The sequence below is a fragment of the Crinia signifera genome, chromosome 5 (genome assembly GCF_055691185.1).
Source record: "Crinia signifera chromosome 5, ASM5569118v1, whole genome shotgun sequence".
Classification (NCBI taxonomy): Eukaryota; Metazoa; Chordata; class Amphibia; order Anura; family Myobatrachidae; genus Crinia; species Crinia signifera.
Window position 1 is genome coordinate 323,097,613 of NC_139221.1, and position 20,431 is coordinate 323,118,043.

Sequence of the window (20,431 nt, forward strand, 5' to 3'; positions counted from 1 at the left end):
TGATGTTACTGTATGTTACAGCGGCGGAGGTAATGATGTTACTGTATGTTACAGCGGCGGAGGTAATGATGTTACTGTATGTTACAGCGGCGGAGGTAATGATGTTACTGTATGCATTATATAGTTACACATTTATTCCGCGTTAGTAACTTATAATATTCCGCATCCGCAGCTATTATGCTGAACGCCGACAGAATCCACCACTGCACTCAGCATAAATATGTAATGTCAGGCTTCTCCTATCTGCATATGAGGTAACGTATGAGTGAGACTAAACGCCAGACGCACGCTATCAGACCCGAACTGATGTACACTGGCTCACTGGGCGAGGATGGCGAAGGCCATGGTTTACACAAGGAAGGAAAATGTGATTTATGCCACTGGTAATAAACTACACAGTGAAACGCTGCCAAAGCGGAGTGTGGTGAGTGTAGCAGCCTAATGCTGTGCGTTACATACTGGTCAATGAAAAGCACAGAGCCTTCAGACCTGGGGCAGAGGCCGATATCTGAAGGGGAACAGAGACAGACACGGAGGGGTCCATTGCCACATATAGACAAATGGGGACAGAGGTAGAGGCAATGGGACAGAGGCACACATGGGAAATCAGGGTAGAGCAGATGCACCCAAGGAGAAGAGGGGACGGGTGGCAGAGAGATACAAAGGGAACCAGTGGGGTAATGGAACATATGGGAAAATAGGGGGGTGGGGGCATTCACGGGGAAACGAGGTGCCGGGGCAGAAATTGGGGAATGGGTGTGGGAGACTCAAATAGGGAAACTTGCAGCACAAACGGGTGGGGCAGTGGAACACATGGGGAAAAACAAGGGGGGAAGCACATGTGGAGAAATGGGGGGTACGCATATGGGGTAACAGGGGGAGGGGCACACAGGGAAAACAGGGGAAACCTAATAGTAGAGGCAAAGGGGGAAAAAATGGGGAAACGGGACACCTAATTACAAAAAAAATGGGGGTAAGAGGCACACATGGGGAAGAGAGGATGTGGGGGTCAGAGGCACACATAGGAACAGGGGGAGTCACAGGCACAAATGGGAACAGGGGGAGTCAGAGGCACACATAGGTAAGAGAGGGGGGTCAGAGGCACACATGGGGAAGAGAGGGGGTGCAGATGCACACATGGGAACAGGGGGGGTCAGAGGCACACATGGGAACAGGGGGGGGGTCAGAGGCACACATGGGAACAGGGGGGTCAGAGGCACACATGGGAACGGGGGGGTCAGAGGCACACATGGGAACGGGGGGGTCAGAGGCACATGTTGGGAACGGGGGGGTCAGAGGCACACATGGGAACAGGGGGGGTCAGAGGCACACATGGGAACAGGGGGGGTCAGAGGCACACATGGGAACAGGAAAGGGGGGGTCAGAGGCACACATGGGAACAGGGGGGGTCAGAGGCACACATGGGAACAGGAAAGGGGGGGGTCAGAGGCACACATGGGAACAGGGGAGGGGTCAGAGGCACACATGGGAACAGGGGAGGGGTCAGAGGCACACATGGGAACAGGGGAGGGGTCAGAGGCACACATGGGAACAGGGGAGGGGTCAGAGGCACACATGGGAACAGGGGGGGTCAGAGGCACACATGGGAACAGGGGGGGTCAGAGGCACACATGGGAACAGGGGGGGTCAGAGGCACACATGGGAACAGGGGGGGTCAGAGGCACACATGGGAACAGGGGGGGTCAGAGGCACACATGGGGAACAGGGGGGGTCAGAGGTACACATGGGGAACAGGGGGGGGTCGGAGGCACACATGGGGAACAGGGGGGGGTCGGAGGCACACATGGGAATAGGGGGGGGTCAGAGGCACACAAGAGAGAAGAGGGGTACGAGGCACATGGGGAAAAAGGGGAGGGGCGCGGACGGGGCAGACACAGGACAGTGTTACTGTTGTGTCGCACATAACGGACAAAGTGTGTTATACAAGTAACATATTGATCTAAAATAAATGTACAAAGGGTGTGTTACAGGCAGATGTATAATGAGCACAGGAAATGTGTGATATCAGGGTGTGTTATGGGTGTGGTATATTTCACCGACAGTCGGGATTCCGACAGTCATTACTCAGACGTCGGAATCCCGACTGCACAGTGGGGGGGGGACCGCAATGAAGCCCCTTGCGGGCTTGCTGCGGGCACGGTGGCGAGCTGCGCTCACCACCTATTTTATTCTCCCTCTATGGGGGCCGTGGAAGGGAGCATTCGGGATTCCGACGTTGGAGTAATGACTGTCGGAATCCCGACTGTCGGGGAGCCGTCCGGCACCCGTGTATTACATTGCTGTGCCTAATCGCAATAATAAACATTCCGGGCCTGGTTTGTTCTAAGTAATGAGGAAATAGCAGTGACAATTCCATTTTCAGACATATAATTAATCACCTTTGCGCTAAGGCTGCAGCTATCGGATCTTGTAAGCTCCTGTATGTACCCGTGGGTAATGTTATCAATTACACTGTATTCCAGACTCAGACTCTATTCCCTGCCGCCAAGCCCAGTTATTGGTGAGCCGGTGCCTTCTCGTTACTGGGCTCTCGTTGCGGGATTTCTACAGTATGTATGATAAATGCCGAGACTGGGGAGGGGAACAGATACATCCGTCTGAGGATACAGTGTGATACTATTACTGAACTGTATACCGAGGACTATAAAGGATAAGATAGTGACACCATTAGCACTGAGTTCTACAGCAGAGGGGATTGGTCCCCTCTGTATCCTCATTATAGAGAATGAACCAATCAGGCTGCCAATATCTCTGTTAGATACTGGATGTCCCATGTGCAGCCATAGGAAGCTCTGCTGGACTCACGTTCTGGGTATACAGTATGTATGTATACATGTGCACATACACCATATGGACAATAGTATTCGGATGCTTGACCACTAAACCCACAGGGACTGTAATGGCACTGTGTCCAACACATACAGGACCTTATCCATGTCAGTTCGTTGGTTCCAAGTTCATCCCAAAGGTGCCCAATGGGATTGAGGTCAGGGCTGTGTGACTTGGTGATGTGAGGCTGGCATGCAGCTGCCACCCATGGAAACCCAATTCATGAAATTCCTGCTGCACAGTTTTTATGCCTACAATAATGCCAGGTGGCATCCTATCACAGTACCGCACAAAGGTGGCATCCTATCACAGTACCACACAAAGGTGGCATCCTATCACAGTACCACACAAAGGTGGCATCCTATCACAGTACCGCACACAGGTGGCATCCTATCACAGTACCACACAAAGGTGGCATCCTATCACAGTACCACACAAAGGTGGCATCCTATCACAGTACCGCACACAGGTGGCATCCTATCACAGTACCGCACACAGGTGGCATCCTATCACAGTACCGCGCACAGGTGGCATCCTATCACAGTACCGCACACAGGTGGCATCCTATCACAGTACCGCACACAGGTGGCATCCTATCACAGTACCGCACACAGGTGGCATCCTATCACAGTACCGCACATAAGTGGCATCCTATCACAGTACCGCACACAGGTGGAATTCTATAACAGTACCGCACAAAGGTGGCATCCTATCACAGTACCGCACAAAGGTGGCATCCTATCACAGTACCGCACACAGGTGGCATCCTATCACAATACCATACACAGGTGGCATCCTATCACAGTACCACACACAGGTGGCATCCTATCACAGTACCGCACACAAGTGGCATCCTATCACAGTACCGCACACAGGTGGAATTCTATAACAGTACCGCACAAAGGTGGCATCCTATAACAGTACCGCACAAAGGTGGCATCCTATCACAGTACCGCACAAAGGTGGCATCCTATCACAGTACCGCACAAAGGTGGCATCCTATCACAGTACCGCACACAGGTGGCATCCTATCACAGTACCGCACAAAGGTGGCATCCTATCACAGTACCGCACAAAGGTGGCATCCTATCACAGTACCGCACAAAGGTGGCATCCTATCACAGTACCGCACACAGGTGGCATCCTATCACAGTACCGCACATAAGTGGCATCCTATCACAGTACCGCACACAGGTGTAATTCTATAACAGTACCGCACAAAGGTGGCATCCTATCACAGTACCGCACAAAGGTGGCATCCTATCACAGTACCGCACACAGGTGGCATCCTATCACAATACCATACACAGGTGGCATCCTATCACAGTACCACACACAGGTGGCATCCTATCACAGTACCGCACACAAGTGGCATCCTATCACAGTACCGCACACAGGTGGAATTCTATAACAGTACCGCACAAAGGTGGCATCCTATAACAGTACCGCACAAAGGTGGCATCCTATCACAGTACCGCACAAAGGTGGCATCCTATCACAGTACCGCACAAAGGTGGCATCCTATCACAGTACCGCACACAGGTGGCATCCTATCACAGTACCGCACAAAGGTGGCATCCTATCACAGTACCGCACAAAGGTGGCATCCTATCACAGTACCGCACAAAGGTGGCATCCTATCACAGTACCGCACAAAGGTGGCATCCTATCACAGTAACGCACAAAGGTGGCATCATATCACATTACCATACAAAGGTGGCATCATATCACAGTACCACACAAAGGTGGCATCCTATCACAGTACCGCAGAAAGGTAGCATCCTATCACAGTACCACACAAAGGTAGCATCCTATCACAGTACCGCAGAAAGGTGGCATCCTATCACAGTACCACACAAAGGTGGCATCCTATAACAGTACCGCACAAAGGTGGCATCCTATCACAGTACCGCAGAAAGGTGGCATCCTATCACAGTACCACACAAAGGTGGCATCCTATCACAGTACCGCAGAAAGGTGGCATCCTATCACAGTACCACACAAAGGTGGCATCCTATAACAGTACCGCACAAAGGTGGCATCCTATCACAGTACCGCAGAAAGGTGGCATCCTATCACAGTACCACAGAAAGGTGGCATCCTATCACATTACTATACAAAGGTGGCATCCTATCACAGTACCGCACAAAGGTGGCATCATATCACAGTACCACACAAAAGTGGCATTCTATCTCAGTACTACACAAAGGTGGCGTCCTATCTCAGTACTACACAAAGGTGGCATCATATCACAGTACCACACAAAGGTGGCATCCTATCTCAGTACTACACAAAGGTGGCGTCCTATCACAGTACCACACAAAGGGGGCATCCTATCACAGTACCGCATATGTATGTGGGCAAATAACAGGAAGTACAGGGGAAAGTACATACTGTAGGCTGCGTTGCTGGTTACGTTGCGCAGAACTTGTTAGGAACCAAACAGTAAATAAAACAGATGAAGCTGCGTACTGAGCACAGAACTTATACACGAGGGGTACAACAGGCGAGCCAGGACCTAGCACTCATTCTGATGTGAGGAGATTGGATACTGCATATTTAAACACCAGCATCCTAAATACAGTGGCACAGAAAATCTCAGACCACCAATAAAAGAAACAATATGAAACTGGAAAAGTACAATCATGGTGACTACTGAAGCAACGCGGTTATACACTCACTAACCAACATAAAGGTCATACAGCCAGCAGGGTACGTTCTATCCCAGGAGACATCAACACAGTGTAAATGCCCACGGTGCCTGGCCAATCAGCCATAGCTGGGGGAAAGTACTTGAAAATAAGACAAAAAATAGGATTTTAATACCTACCGGTAAATCCTTTTCTCGGAGTCCATATGGGATATTGGAGATTCATCTTAACGTATGGGAGAAAGAGAGGTATCCGCAGGAGACAGGCACACAGAAGCTCTTTCACTGGGTGTACTGGCTCCTCCCCTCTACTTCCTCCCACAAGACCAGTTAATATGAAAACTGTGCCCGAAGGAATGGAAAGTATATGAGAAAACTATGTGTTAACAAATAAAATGTATGAAAGCGGTGACATACAACCAGCAAACCCATAACACAACAATGGCCAAGAACAAGATAGGCAATATAACTGAATCAAGAAACAGTATAACTGTAATTCAAGATAACAGTAACAGGATCCATTATTCAGGATCAACAAGGCATCAAGATCCTGCACTGAGGCGGGCGCCCAATGTCTCATATGGACTCCGAGATATTTTCTCTATCATCCATATGGGATATTGGGGATTCATCTTAACGTATGGGAATTATACCCCAGATTCAAGGACGGGCGGGAACGTGCGGAGATTGCTGCAGCACCGCATTCCCAAACTGAATGTCCTCTTGGCAATGTTGTCAAATTTATAAAATTTGACAAATGTATGTTAGCTCGACCATGTAGCTGCCCTACATAGCTGCAGAGCCGAAACACCCCGGGCAGCCACCCAGGATGCGCCCACTGCCCTGGTAGAATGAGCCCTAACAGTAGCAGGGCCAGGCAGGCCAGCCACAGCATAGGCCTGTTCTACGCTACGCTGACACCTAAGCGACCGCGGTGGCAAACACCCTCAGGACAGTGGTCCTGCAGCAGGGTCATTTCGGTACCTAAAGAGGTCGGCAATTGAACCCTTCCCCTGGTTTCCCGTGATGCAGGAATGCTGTTTAATTCCAAACAGCTGACCCAAAACAATAAAGAAATGAAACTGAAGAAAAACTCTCTGGAGCTTCACAGTGAGCACCTTTTCCTGAGGGCACATTTTCTTAAACTGGTCTTGTGGGAGAAAGTAGAGGGGTCACATAATGAATTATTTTATTAAATTTATCATCTATGTGAATTCTGTCCAATCTATTTTTTAATCATCTACCCAATTTACTATTATTGTTAGCGCTTCTACCCTCCATTTTTTTCTATTATGTGTAATAAACACTACTGTGTGACATACATGTATAAGTAGTACTACTGTGTGTCATAGATGTGAATAAGGGGCACTACTTTGTGTTGTAATATGAATCAGGCGCACTACATGTGGTGCAAAGTGAATATGATTGTGCTACTGTTTGTTGTATTTTAATTTGGGGTACTTTTGTGAGACGACTGTCCCTTTAGAAATTATGGGAGGTAGGGAAGAGATGTTGCAGATTGCAGCGGGTGCCGAAAACCTTAAATGGCAGAGGGGGTATGGAGGTCGGTGGCAGAGGAAAGGAGTTCCACCACCTCCCCGGGACTACGTTAAGCAGTATGTATATAACACAGTATACCGGCAGCACCGAGTCAGGCAATAAATAATCTGAACAGGACGGCACAAACATCTCGCTCGGTGGATCCCATACAACCAGCGTCCGCTCTGCTGGATCCCATGAGGAAAGTTGATGAAAACACCTAAATACAACAAACAACAGCTTTGCAGAATAAATGAAGCACAATGTACTCGCGATGCCGTATAATCATCTAACAAAGAGGAATTACAGCTGCGATCACCAGGTGCTGCTCCCTTATAATGATGCATTTATGGCTCTTGTTTAATAATGAGATATATTACGGTTTTGTCGCCATAAAATGAGCTTCCAGTGATTTTTACCACGTAACATCTTGTTAGACCACAGCGGACACATGAAAGTGGAATAAGATTATTATAAGGCGGAACGGACGCTCTTTTTGGCGTTTCACAGATGGACAGGAGCAGCTGTAAATGAACCCAAAATGATTTTCTCTTTTTTAGGCTCGGATCTATTTACTACTCGTCTAACGGCGATAGCAAAGACAAGGCCATAAAAAGAAACAATGGACGAGGAGAACAGTTCTGTACAACTGCAAAGCAGCTAGTATCACATAGAGCATGGCCGCTACCAGTGGTGTAACGTGGGCACCACAGCCCCAGCAATGGCAGAAGGGGGGCACAGGACCTCTGCAGCATGTATGAGTCGGGCCGTCCGCATAGAATCTGGCCACTGCCTCCAACGTCTGTCAGGGGAGTGCAGCCTGTATAGCGTTACCCAAAAGTGTTGGATTCTGGGACACACTAACTCCCTGGCAAGGAGCATATAACCCCTGGAAACGAGCATAGAAACCCTGGCAATGAGCATAGAACTCCATGGCAACAAGTAACCCCTGGAAATGAGCATAGAGGGACGCTACTGGTTATTATCCTCTGAACTAAATGAACTACAAATCTCAGCATGTCTTACCACTCCCCCTGTGTGTGTTTTATAACCCTGTTACAGCTAGACGGTCACTACTGGTTAATATTCTCCGAACTAAGGGAACTACAAATCCCAGCATGTCTTACCACCACTCCGGGTATGGATCATTGGATAGACACGAACTAGGTCGACAAGTATTAGGTCGAAATGGGTTAGTTCAACAGGGTCATTAGGTCAACACAAGCATTAGGTCGACATGGGCTTTTTCACTTTTTTTGTCCCGAATGTCGACATGGACACTGGAACGTAGCACTGCGCCCCCTCGCATGGCTTGTTGCGCTCGGCACACTACTTTATTTGAGGGCAGGTGCTGATTGGCTGAATCTCAGCCAATCATGCCAGTTACACCCACCCAGGCGCCTACTTCCTGTCAATCACCTTGCAAATGGCTTTAGAGAAAGTAGCAGGCTTTAATAGCAGGACAGCCTTACGCAGTCTATCGATAATCGTTCTATCGGGTCTGAATCGTCCCCTGATATACCTACAACCCAGGCAAGCATCATTAGGCTAATTGAGGACAAGAGGAGAGTTCTGGCATCTTTGCTTGTTTCGTATCGATTTTCCTTAGAAGTCCGGTATAACGGAGAACGTAAAACAAGTCAGTCATACAGTAGAACGCTCGCGGTGTAAGGCTTCGGGTAGTTCTGCTGTCCAGCAAAGTGAATAATGAGCCAATCTCGATACACATAAGTACAGAAGTGCCTATAAAATATTTAGGTGGTGACGGATGGCTGCGGAACACAGCGCGGACTCCCCGTAGTACTCCTAAGCCACATAGCAAGGATGACAGGCCCGACATCACCGCACAGGCAACGTGGCAAGAACATCAGCCTCTGGGTGATTTGCCGGGGTTGTATCTCATGAAATATTTACCTGCCGCTGCTTCGGAGAACGGGAGAAAGACGTGATAAAATAAGCAAATCTATTTCCATGGCTATTCGATTGTATTAAACACCATTGTGCTGTGTGTGTGCGGCCGACGGCTCGAAATCTCTCACCGAGAACAGGATAGAGGCTCAGGCTGGCTGTAACCCTACCTGCGACCCATCTGACTGCAGGTACAGAGGAACAAGACTGTTGGCCCAAGTACAAAGCAGCGGCACACATCTCATTTGTTACCAGAATTCCAGTGGCCTTATTGGGAGTCGCCTCCCTGTGTCTGTGTCTTTTGTCAGTTGCACATCTGCAAATTGCACAACACATTCTTCCCTGAAGTATATCTGCGTTATTACAGAATCATGCCCGGCGCGGCATTCATCAGTTGCAACATCGAAAATGGCCTCCAACGTCAGCCTATAAGACAGGCAATCTCCATCCTCCCCACACAGCCACCTCTGTGTCACCTCCATGACACCGTGACCGTTTCTGAGACCAGACATATTAATCTCTATGCGCACAGATATCAAATGCTCCTACTGCGACCGACATCGGCTGTTTGTCATAGGGGTCTATTCATGTAACTTGTTAGTTCTCACTATACATATTGCATAGGTTCAATGTGATATATAGATATGATACCGCAACTAGCAACGTATGTATACTTTCTTTTCCGCCGGCCGTGGTAGACATGAATAAGGGCGTCGTGAATTTTTCACTTTTATTTTTGTTTAAAAGTGTTTTTTTATATTTTTGTCTCCACATGGTCGACATAAATGTAGTCAACATGGTCAAACAGTCAACGTGGCAATAGTCAACACATGATAAGGTGGACACAAGCTTTCTTTTTACTTCATCACACTTTACCGTCCATGCCGTACACTAACTTGTACCCCTTTCGCATTGCAACTAATTACCAGGTACAAGCCGGTTTCTTGCCGGTTCTACCCGGTAATCAGTGCTATGTGAAAGGGGTTACCCTGTCCTGCAAGCGGGTAGAAACACGGCAATACGAACCAGTAAAAAAGCAGGGTTCTGACCGGTTCGTTACCACGTTGCTTGGCGGTATGAACGGGTTAAACGGGGTCGGTTCCCATTCACACTATGGAGGAGGCTGCGCTTGAAGCAGCGCCAGCTCTAAGCGCTGCCTCCTCCCCCACCCATGATGACGCACCGACTCACCGCCGCACCCCACATGACGTCCACAAACTGGCAATAATGCCGGTTCGCTGAGGGGACATCCCAAAATGCAGGGTCGCGCCGGGACTGAACGGTTTCAAAGTCCTGGCGCCACCCTGCATTTTGCGATGTGTAAGCAGCATTGGAGTGTAAGTGCTGATCCCTTTTGTCTGGTTGGCCACCTGCATGTCGACAGAGGGACTGAATATGGATCTGTGCGAGCCGATCTGAATCAGACCCAATATACATAATGGTGCATTAGAGAGCGCGGCGATTGTCGCTGTAGCTTGCGCTGCAATGACAAGCGTCCAATGCAGCGTATAAATCCATGTCAAATGTCAAACCCCCTTGGCAACGAGCATGTAATACCTCATAGTAACAAGTATGAAACCCTCTTGGCAACCAGCATGTAATCCCCCATGGTAACAAGAATGGAACCCTCTTGGCATCGGGCATGAAGCCCCTGATATCAAGCATGAAGTTCGTGGCATTGTGATAAAAACTCAGAGCAATGAGCATGTGGGTAAGTGGCATTTACGTGGCATATTATTTATTGGGCATCACGGTGTGTGCCATAATGTATAATGGGCATTAAGGTGTGTGGCATCATGTGTAAATGGTATTATGTTGTGTTGAGTCATGTGTAATGGGCATTCCGTTGTGTGGTATAATGTGTAATGGGAATTACGGTGTGTTGCTTCATGTGTAATGGGCATTCCGCTGTGTGTTATAATGTGTAATGGGCATTACAGTGTGTGCTATAATATATAATGGGCATTACGCTGTGTTGCGTCATGTGTAGTGGGCATTCCGTTGTGTAATGGGCATTCCGCTGTGTGTTATAATGTGTAATGGGCATTACAGTGTGTGCTATAATATATAATGGGCATTACGGTGTGTTGCGTCATGTGTAGTGGACATTAGGGGTGTTATGCGTCATGTGTAGTGGGCATAATGTTGTGTAGTATAATGTGTAGTGGGCATTACGGTGTGTTGCGTCATGTGTAATGGGCATTAGGGTGTGTTGCGTCATGTGTAGTGGGCATAATGTTGTGTAGTATAATGTGTAGTGGGCATTACGGTGTGTTGCGTCATGTGTAATGGGCATTAGGGTGTGTTGCGTCATGTGTAGTGGGCATTACGGTGTGTTGCGTCATGTGTAGTGGGCATTACGGTGTGTTGTGTCATGTGTAGTGGGCATTACGGTGTGTTGCGTCATGTGTAATGGGCATTAGGGTGTGTTGCGTCATGTGTAGTGGGCATAATGTTGTGTAGTATAATGTGTAGTGGGCATTACGGTGTGTTGCGTCATGTGTAATGGGCATTAGGGTGTGTGGCGTCATGCGTAATGGGCATTACAGTGTGTGGCATCATGTGCATCGTGTATTATGGTATGTGGCATTTATGGTCACACCCCTATTGTGATGAAGCCACTCCTCTAGCGTTGTGTGACCACGCCCCCGTTTAAGTGGCCGCATCTCCCTTTTCTGGAGCGCGAGCTGAACATCATTCTTAGCTTTTCCATACCCCTACTTCGACCACTGCATGAGATAAGAACCAGCTTACATGTGACAGTACAGCTTCACATCGTGCCACTAATCTGCTATTATAATTGCACACATGCAATAGCAGCCGTTCAGCCCCCGTCCATGGATGTGCTGCACAGGGCACAGGTTCTCTGGTGTACCAGCCTATGGAATCACATACAGACCGCCACGTGCAGCTGGTACTTGCATGTCTGTGCGGATGAAAGTGTTAATGCTGCCATGGCAGCCGCTTCCTAGAACAGAATTAGCATTTATCACAGAGAGCGCTCCCTGGCAGGTGACGGACCAGATATAAATACACAGCACCTAATAACAGCCTGCAGTGAATCCTTAAACAGTACAACAGGGGTAAAAGGCTGGCTAAAAAAAGCTCTGCAGTGCACGGGATGCAGCTGTCCTCAACGAGACCTGTCCCCTTATAGACTACTGCAGAGAAAGTACCCCTTACACCAGGGTTAGGGCATTGGGCGCAAAGTCACTCTGTGGCAATATATTTATTCTCATAGACTAGAAATATATATAATTATATATAGAACTTAATTGCACAGCTGCTAGACTGACATACAGAGTGGTGAGGAGGGGGAGGAGCTATCCTCATCACTTGTGCGCAGCTGCTAGACTGACATACAGAGTGGTGAGGAGGGGGAGGAGCTATCCTCATCACTAGTGCGCAGCTGCTAGACTGACATACAGAGTGGTGAGGAGGGGGAGGAGCTATCCTCATCACTAGTGCGCAGCTGCTAGACTGACATACAGAGTGGTGAGGAGGGGGAGGAGCTATCCTCATCACTAGAGCGCAGCTGCTAGACTGACATACAGAGTGGTGAGGAGGGGGAGGAGCTATCCTCATCACTAGTGCGCAGCTGCTAGACTGACATACAGAGTGCTGAGGTGGGGGAGGAGCTATCCTCATCACTAGTGCGCAGCTGCTAGACTGACATACAGAGTGGTGAGGAGGGGGAGGAGCTATCCTCATCACTAGTGCGCAGCTGCTAGACTGACATACAGAGTGCTGAGGTGGGGGAGGAGCTATCCTCATCACTAGTGCGCAGCTGCTAGACTGACATACAGAGTGCTGAGGTGGGGGAGGAGCTATCCTCATCACTAGTGCGCAGCTGCTAGACTGACATACAGAGTGGTGAGGAGGGGGAGGAGCTATCCTCATCACTAGTGCGCAGCTGCTAGACTGACATGCAGAGTGGTGAGGAGGGGGAGGAGCTATCCTCATCACTAGTGCGCAGCTGCTAGACTGACATGCAGAGTGGTGAGGAGGGGGAGGAGCTATCCTCATCACTAGTGCGCAGCTGCTAGACTGACATGCAGAGTGGTGAGGAGGGGGAGGAGCTATCCTCATCACTAGTGCGCAGCTGCTAGACTGACATGCAGAGTGTTGAGGAGGGGGAGGAGCTATCCTCATCACTAGTGCGCAGCTGCTAGACTGACATGCAGAGTGGTGAGGAGGGGGAGGAGCTATCCTCATCACTAGTGCGCAGCTGCTAGACTGACATGCAGAGTGGTGAGGAGGGGGAGGAGCTATCCTCATCACTAGTGCGCAGCTGCTAGACTGACATACAGAGTGGTGAGGAGGGGGAGGAGCTATCCTCATCACTAGTGCGCAGCTGCTAGACTGACATACAGAGTGGTGAGGAGGGGGAGGAGCTATCCTCATCACTAGTGCGCAGCTGCTAGACTGACATACAGAGTGGTGAGGAGGGGGAGGAGCTATCCTCATCACTAGTGCGCAGCTGCTAGACTGACATGCAGAGTGGTGAGGAGGGGGAGGAGCTATCCTCATCACTAGTGCGCAGCTGCTAGACTGACATGCAGAGTGGTGAGGAGGGGGAGGAGCTATCCTCATCACTAGTGCGCAGCTGCTAGACTGACATGCAGAGTGGTGAGGAGGGGGAGGAGCTATCCTCATCACTAGTGCGCAGCTGCTAGACTGACATGCAGAGTGGTGAGGAGGGGGAGGAGCTATCCTCATCACTAGTGCGCAGCTGCTAGACTGACATGCAGAGTGGTGAGGAGGGGGAGGAGCTATCCTCATCACTAGTGCGCAGCTGCTAGACTGACATGCAGAGTGGTGAGGAGGGGGAGGAGCTATCCTCATCACTAGTGCGCAGCTGCTAGACTGACATGCAGAGTGGTGAGGAGGGGGAGGAGCTATCCTCATCACTAGTGCGCAGCTGCTAGACTGACATACAGAGTGGTGAGGAGGGGGAGGAGCTATCCTCATCACTAGTGCGCAGCTGCTAGACTGACATACAGAGTGGTGAGGAGGGGGAGGAGCTATCCTCATCACTAGTGCGCAGCTGCTAGACTGACATACAGAGTGGTGAGGAGGGGGAGGAGCTATCCTCATCACTAGTGCGCAGCTGCTAGACTGACATACAGAGTGGTGAGGAGGGGGAGGAGCTATCCTCATCACTAGTGCGCAGCTGCTAGACTGACATACAGAGTGGTGAGGAGGGGGAGGAGCTATCCTCATCACTAGTGCGCAGCTGCTAGACTGACATACAGAGTGGTGAGGAGGGGGAGGAGCTATCCTCATCACTAGTGCGCAGCTGCTAGACTGACATACAGAGTGGTGAGGAGGGGGAGGAGCTATCCTCATCACTAGTGCGCAGCTGCTAGACTGACATACAGAGTGGTGAGGAGGGGGAGGAGCTATCCTCATCACTAGTGCGCAGCTGCTAGACTGACATACAGAGTGGTGAGGAGGGGGAGGAGCTATCCTCATCACTAGTGCGCAGCTGCTAGACTGACATACAGAGTGGTGAGGCGGGGGAGGAGCTATCCTCATCACTAGTGCGCAGCTGCTAGACTGACATACAGAGTGGTGAGGAGGGGGAGGAGCTATCCTCATTACTAGTGCGCAGCTGCTAGACTGACATACAGAGTGGTGAGGAGGGGGAGGAGCTATCCTCATCACTAGTGCGCAGCTAGCAAGACTGTCATACAGAGTGCTGAGGTGGGGGAGGAGCTATCCTCATCACTAGTGCGCAGCTGCTAGACTGACATACAGAGTGGTGAGGAGGGGGAGGAGCTATCCTCATTACTAGTGCGCAGCTGCTAGACTGACATACAGAGTGGTGAGGAGGGGGAGGAGCTATCCTCATCACTAGTGCGCAGCTGCTAGACTGACATACAGAGTGGTGAGGAGGGGGAGGAGCTATCCTCATCACTAGTGCGCAGCTGCTAGACTGACATACAGAGTGGTGAGGAGGGGGAGGAGCTATCCTCATTACTAGTGCGCAGCTGCTAGACTGACATACAGAGTGGTGAGGAGGGGGAGGAGCTATCCTCATTACTAGTGCGCAGCTGCTAGACTGACATACAGAGTGGTGAGGAGGGGGAGGAGCTATCCTCATCACTAGTGCGCAGCTGCTAGACTGACATACAGAGTGGTGAGGAGGGGGAGGAGCTATCCTCATCACTAGTGCGCAGCTGCTAGACTGACATAGAGTGGTGAGGAGGGGGAGGAGCTATCCTCATCACTAGTGCGCAGCTGCTAGACTGACATACAGAGTGGTGAGGCGGGGGAGGAGCTATCCTCATCACTAGTGCGCAGCTGCTAGACTGACATACAGAGTGGTGAGGAGGGGAAGGAGCTATCCTCATCAATAGTGCGCAGCTGCTAGACTGACATACAGAGTGGTGAGGAGGGGGAGGAGCTATCCTCATCACTAGTGCGCAGCTGCTAGACTGACATACAGAGTGGTGAGGAGGGGGAGGAGCTATCCTCATCACTAGTGCGCAGCTGCTAGACTGACATACAGAGTGGTGAGGAGGGGGAGGAGCTATCCTCATCACTAGTGCGCAGCTGCTAGACTGACATACAGAGTGGTGAGGAGGGGGAGGAGCTATCCTCATCACTAGTGAGCAGCTGCTAGACTGACATACAGAGTGGTGAGGAGGGGGAGGAGCTATCCTCATCACTAGTGAGCAGCTGCTAGACTGACATACAAAGTACTGAGGAGGGGGAGGAGCTTTCCTCATCACTAGTGATCAGCTCCTAGACCAGGCATGTCCAAAGTCAGGCCCGGGGGCCAATTGCGGCCTGTGCCATAATTTCAAGTGACCCGCTGACTCCAGTCAGAAGCGGGCAGAGCATCAGTTGCAGGATGCACAGCACAGGACACTAAAGGTGGCGTCCCGGCGAGCGCGCCTTTACCTTGCTGTCTGCAGCAGTGAGGAGGTGCCGGCAGCCACAGTGAGATGTGTTTGGCGGCTTTCGGGTGAGTGTGTGTCCAACCCCTGGAATTCAGAGAAGGGGGGGCAAGCTACGGGACAGAGTGAATGGGTGCAGAGTGGGGAACATACAGTGAATGGGGGACATACAGAGAAGGATGGTCAGGCAGGGGAATATAAAGTGAAGGGGCAGGCTGGGGGACATACAGTGATTGGGGGCACTCTGGGGGACCATTCTGATGTGATTAATGATTCAAAGAATGTCAGGCTGAATGGTCGGCCCCCACACATTTTCACCTCACCAAATCTGGCCCTCGTCGCAAAAAGTTTGGACACCCCTGTCCTAGACTGACATACAGACTGCTAAGGTGGGGGAGGGGCTAACCTCATCACTAGTGCGCAGCTCCTAGACTGACATACAGAGTACTGAGGAGGAGAAGGAGGAGCTATCCTCATCACTAGTGCACAGCTGCTAGACTGACAGAGTGCTGAGGTGGGGGAGGGGCTATCCTCATCACTAGTGCACAGCTAGCAAGACTGTCATACAGAGTGCTGAGGTGGGGGAGGAGCTATCCTCATCACTAGCGAGCAGCTGCTAGACTGACATACAGAGTGCTAAGGTGGGGGAGGGGCTAACCTCACCACTAGTACGCAGCCCCTAGAAAGACATACAGAGTACTGAGGAGGAGAAGGAGCCACTAGTGCACAGCTGCTAGACTGACAGAGTGCTGAGGTGGGGGAGGAGCTATCCTCATCACTAGTGAGCTGCTCCTAGACTGACATACAGAGTACTGAAGAGGAGGAGGAGGAAGGGCTAACCTCATCACTAATGAGCAGCTGCTGGACTGACATACAGAGCCGGGTGCCGGCGGTCGGCGCATGCGCGGTTAGCACTGACCCCTCACCGACCCCGCTGGCAGTTCAGTCCGTAGCCCATATGCAACAATGGACTACCGCAATCTCACAATAGCAGTAACCCCAGGACCCACTGCGATGCGGCCCGGTATTGATACACCGGACAGCATCGCATCCCCCATATAGAATCCTATAGGGGTAGCGGCTGTGAGCAGGGCAGGGGGAATCTCCGATCCCTGCTGCGGTTCCCCTACATACATTTTGGTGATACATAATATTTGCGGCTAACCCCCAAAATACACAGCTTTGCAAGGTGTAAACCAGTGGTTCCTCAGTCCGCAAGTACCCCAACAGTACACGTTTTCCAGGACTCCACACAGAATTGCAAGTGACATAATTAGCTTCACCTGTGGATCTTATAGTGAGTAATGAGTGCACCTGTGCAGCTGCTGAGTGACCAGGAAAACATGGACTGTACTTGAGGACTGAGGTTGGAACCATCGGTGTACACCACGGCCAATCGCAGCAGCGGGCAGGTGACCTTTGCTTATGTAAATGCTGCAGTCTTTGTCTGGACGATTATATAAGAGCTGTGAAAAGCTTTGGGAGTGCGTACAGGCACATTAGGATGGTTGGTTACATCCCACATAAACACCAGCGTCCCCGGGGGACACGGCAGACTCACTGCTCTAATGTGAATAGATGGTTTGGAGGAAACAGAGGACACTTCTTATCAGACACGGATCACACTGTGATGGAGCAGCATCGGCCGGCTCAGAGCTGGCGCAGCACCGCTCGGGTTGTACTCGGCGCAGCACCGGACAATGCAGGAAGCATCGCGACGCAGAGCCCAAACGCTGCTGCTGACCAGAACTTGTCAGATTCTGTGAGGATTCTGGTGCATTAAACCATTGCAGCAAGACTATAACTTGCTGGGGAAAATAATTCTCTCAATCTCCGCAACTGCAGTCACCAATGAGCTCGCGGAGAGGTCTGTGTGACCCATCGCAGCCAATCAGAGGTCGTTTACTGAAAGTTACTAGACATCTATCAAACAACTGACTGCGTTTCCTGTGGCAAAACAAAAGGGCAAGTGCAATTATATGTGCGCACCTTGTGCTAGGGTGGGTATCACCTGGGGGCGTTTCCTGTGGGTACATCTCTCCTGCGCTATATTGGTCTAATTCAGCCTGGATCGCTACTCAGATACACGACAAACCCAGCGATTATCAAACTAAGCATGCGCCAGTCCTGTGTACCTTAAGAGTATTTAGCAGGTCCCAAATGTTCACCAATAATACACCTTGCTGATATCGTTTAGTATGTACACTCTGTATCCTTCGCCCAGGCTCCTGTACCTCTGACGAGCTGCCCACGCCCCACCTACCAGCAGAAAGCCAGGGCTTACCTTTACATGGCTGAACTCACTGCTCCTGCTGCTCTCTGGTTGGCTGAGAGGTTTGGACTCCACTCTGGGCTTCACAACGTGACGGAAGGGACTGGACACTGGGAGACCGCTGACGCTGATGCCATCTGGGGGAAAGAAGCATACAAAGATGTAATAATCAGAGGGGGAAGAGAACGGGACTTGTTCTGTGCCAGACAGGGCTGTCTAGTGTGCAAATACATAGGCAAAAGTCAGTGCAGAGATGGAAGCCATGGGTGGTCCCAGTAAGGAAACGCAGGACCCAGTAACACAGTTCAAAATTCAAATAGAGGAGCCACACCCACTTCCAGTGAGTCAAGTTTGGAATGGCAGTTATTTAAGCAAAATCTAACGGTTTTCAGCTGCATTTGATCTTAATGCGCAGCCCCAAAATCGAATAGAAAAGTAGACTGCGCAGGCAAGACCCTAAATCAAATGTGAACATGGCGCCATGCACTCGAACGAATTGGGATTGAATAGAAAATGTGTACACCGCAAATGGCTTAATTAGCATCTCAGTCAATTTGATTTAACCATCTGTTTTTAAGCATGGAAATCCTTAAAACCTGAACTGTTAAAACCTAGATTGACAACCACTTCTTTCAGACATCACCAGTTCATTGCCGTGAACATAGGGTCACGGCATTTCGAACTACAAATAACCACAAGATTTATGATGCCGTAATACTGCATAACCCCAGGATTCCCACGGGTTCAGTCACATACGGAAATTTCTCCGTAATCACCGCAGATAACAGAACATCGCTTATCAGACACAAATAAATCTGCGGCCAGACTGTAATATTCCGTAAGTGTAAAACCTTTCAGCGACTACATTTATCTTCTTATTATATCGTGTATCGTCAGATTGGCTAAGGACAAGTCCAGGCTCAAAGGGCATTCGCTTACCACAAGCCGCGTTCCATATGCGAGGGTTAATAACCAGAGAAATCAACACATGGCCCAGGGACTCAGTATACAACGGAAGCTATAGAATCTGTGTGGCCGTCAGGGATCCCTGACAAACAAGATTACGGCACCTGCGCGCCTCTGCGCCGCACAGAGGCATCTGATAAACGTGTAAACGACAAACGCCAGATATAAAACAAGCAGAGGAGGCTCGCTGATACGCTGCATTAAAAATACCCCATTGTTTCCTCTGCGCTTAATTACATATTTTATATATATATATATATATATATATATATATATATATATGCGCTGTTGTTAAGTAGGAAGGCAATAAAAAATTATCATAATGAAAAAAGCTGTTGTGAGAGGAAGATGGAATCCTGAACAACATAAAACGCATCGATTTACATAAGTGGCTATTTGCATTTGTGGCGTAGCGAGCAATCAGGAAATGCAATACATAAATACATAAGGGGGTAGGGATTAATCGGCCTCTAGTGAAACACAAGACGTCATTTTATAAATTGGCTAAAGGCCTGAGAAACCAGATACACTTTGACGTCTGCGGAAGCGCGCAATTTGTGCTATGAAGAGTCTCTTCGGCGAGTGAAATGGAACTGAATTAGATTTAAAGGAAAAAACCGAGCGGCTCATTAGTAATAAGTATCAAACAATGTGGCTGTATCGATCTGAGGCCAAAGCGGCAATGTTGTATGTGCCATGGGCAGGATTAATGGCCCATCCGGGATATGTAGAAGCTTATTTCGAGGTGACCTGAAAGGGCGTCTAACCATGACGCACATACGGGCGGGAGGCGGCGGGGGACCTCCGATGGGCACCGGCGACCAACAAACGATTTCTCCTGCAGCGGAGGCATGCGAGGGAATGTGTTTTCGTTACACGTTCCCTCGCATGTTAACGAGGGGGCGGCCGTCCGGACAGGCGCTCGTAACCTGAATCGCCCCATCGTTCGTTCATTCCGCTATAGGTAAAGAGAGATGTTCTACATTTAAATACCAAATTTAAAGAGCTCGAAGGTTTGTTTAATGACAAGGACTGTAGAATACAGGCCCGGCTCTGAAACGGATGCAGTTATACCCTAAATCCTCATAAGAAACTGCAGTCAGGGAATCAGGACAGTGCAGATGTATCACTATGGAGGAGAGTTCTCCGTCTAGACCAGTGGTGGCCAACCTGTGGCTCTTGAGCCTCATGAGGCTCTCCCCCTTGTAAAGTGCGGCTCCTGCTCCCACTGCTGCCCGCCGCCCACCGTCAGTCCAAGTCCACCCCCTGCTGCCGGTTCCCTGAATCCCTTCTCCTTCTGAGGGGAGGAGAGCGCGCATCGCGCATCTCTCCTACCCCTTA

At 50.0% G+C, this 20,431-nt stretch overlaps 1 protein-coding gene across 2 annotated transcripts in view; it reads right to left on the minus strand.

The window, feature by feature from the left end:
• Nucleotides 1-20,431, minus strand: part of TRAPPC9 (trafficking protein particle complex subunit 9) — a 434,372-nt gene that overhangs the window by 311,336 nt on the left and 102,605 nt on the right. For both annotated transcript variants that reach the window (XM_083144897.1, XM_083144898.1), the window contains exon 17: nt 18,137-18,261. In XM_083144897.1, coding sequence (XP_083001023.1) covers nt 18,137-18,261 — 125 coding nt within the window. The remainder of the gene's footprint in view (nt 1-18,136; nt 18,262-20,431) is intronic.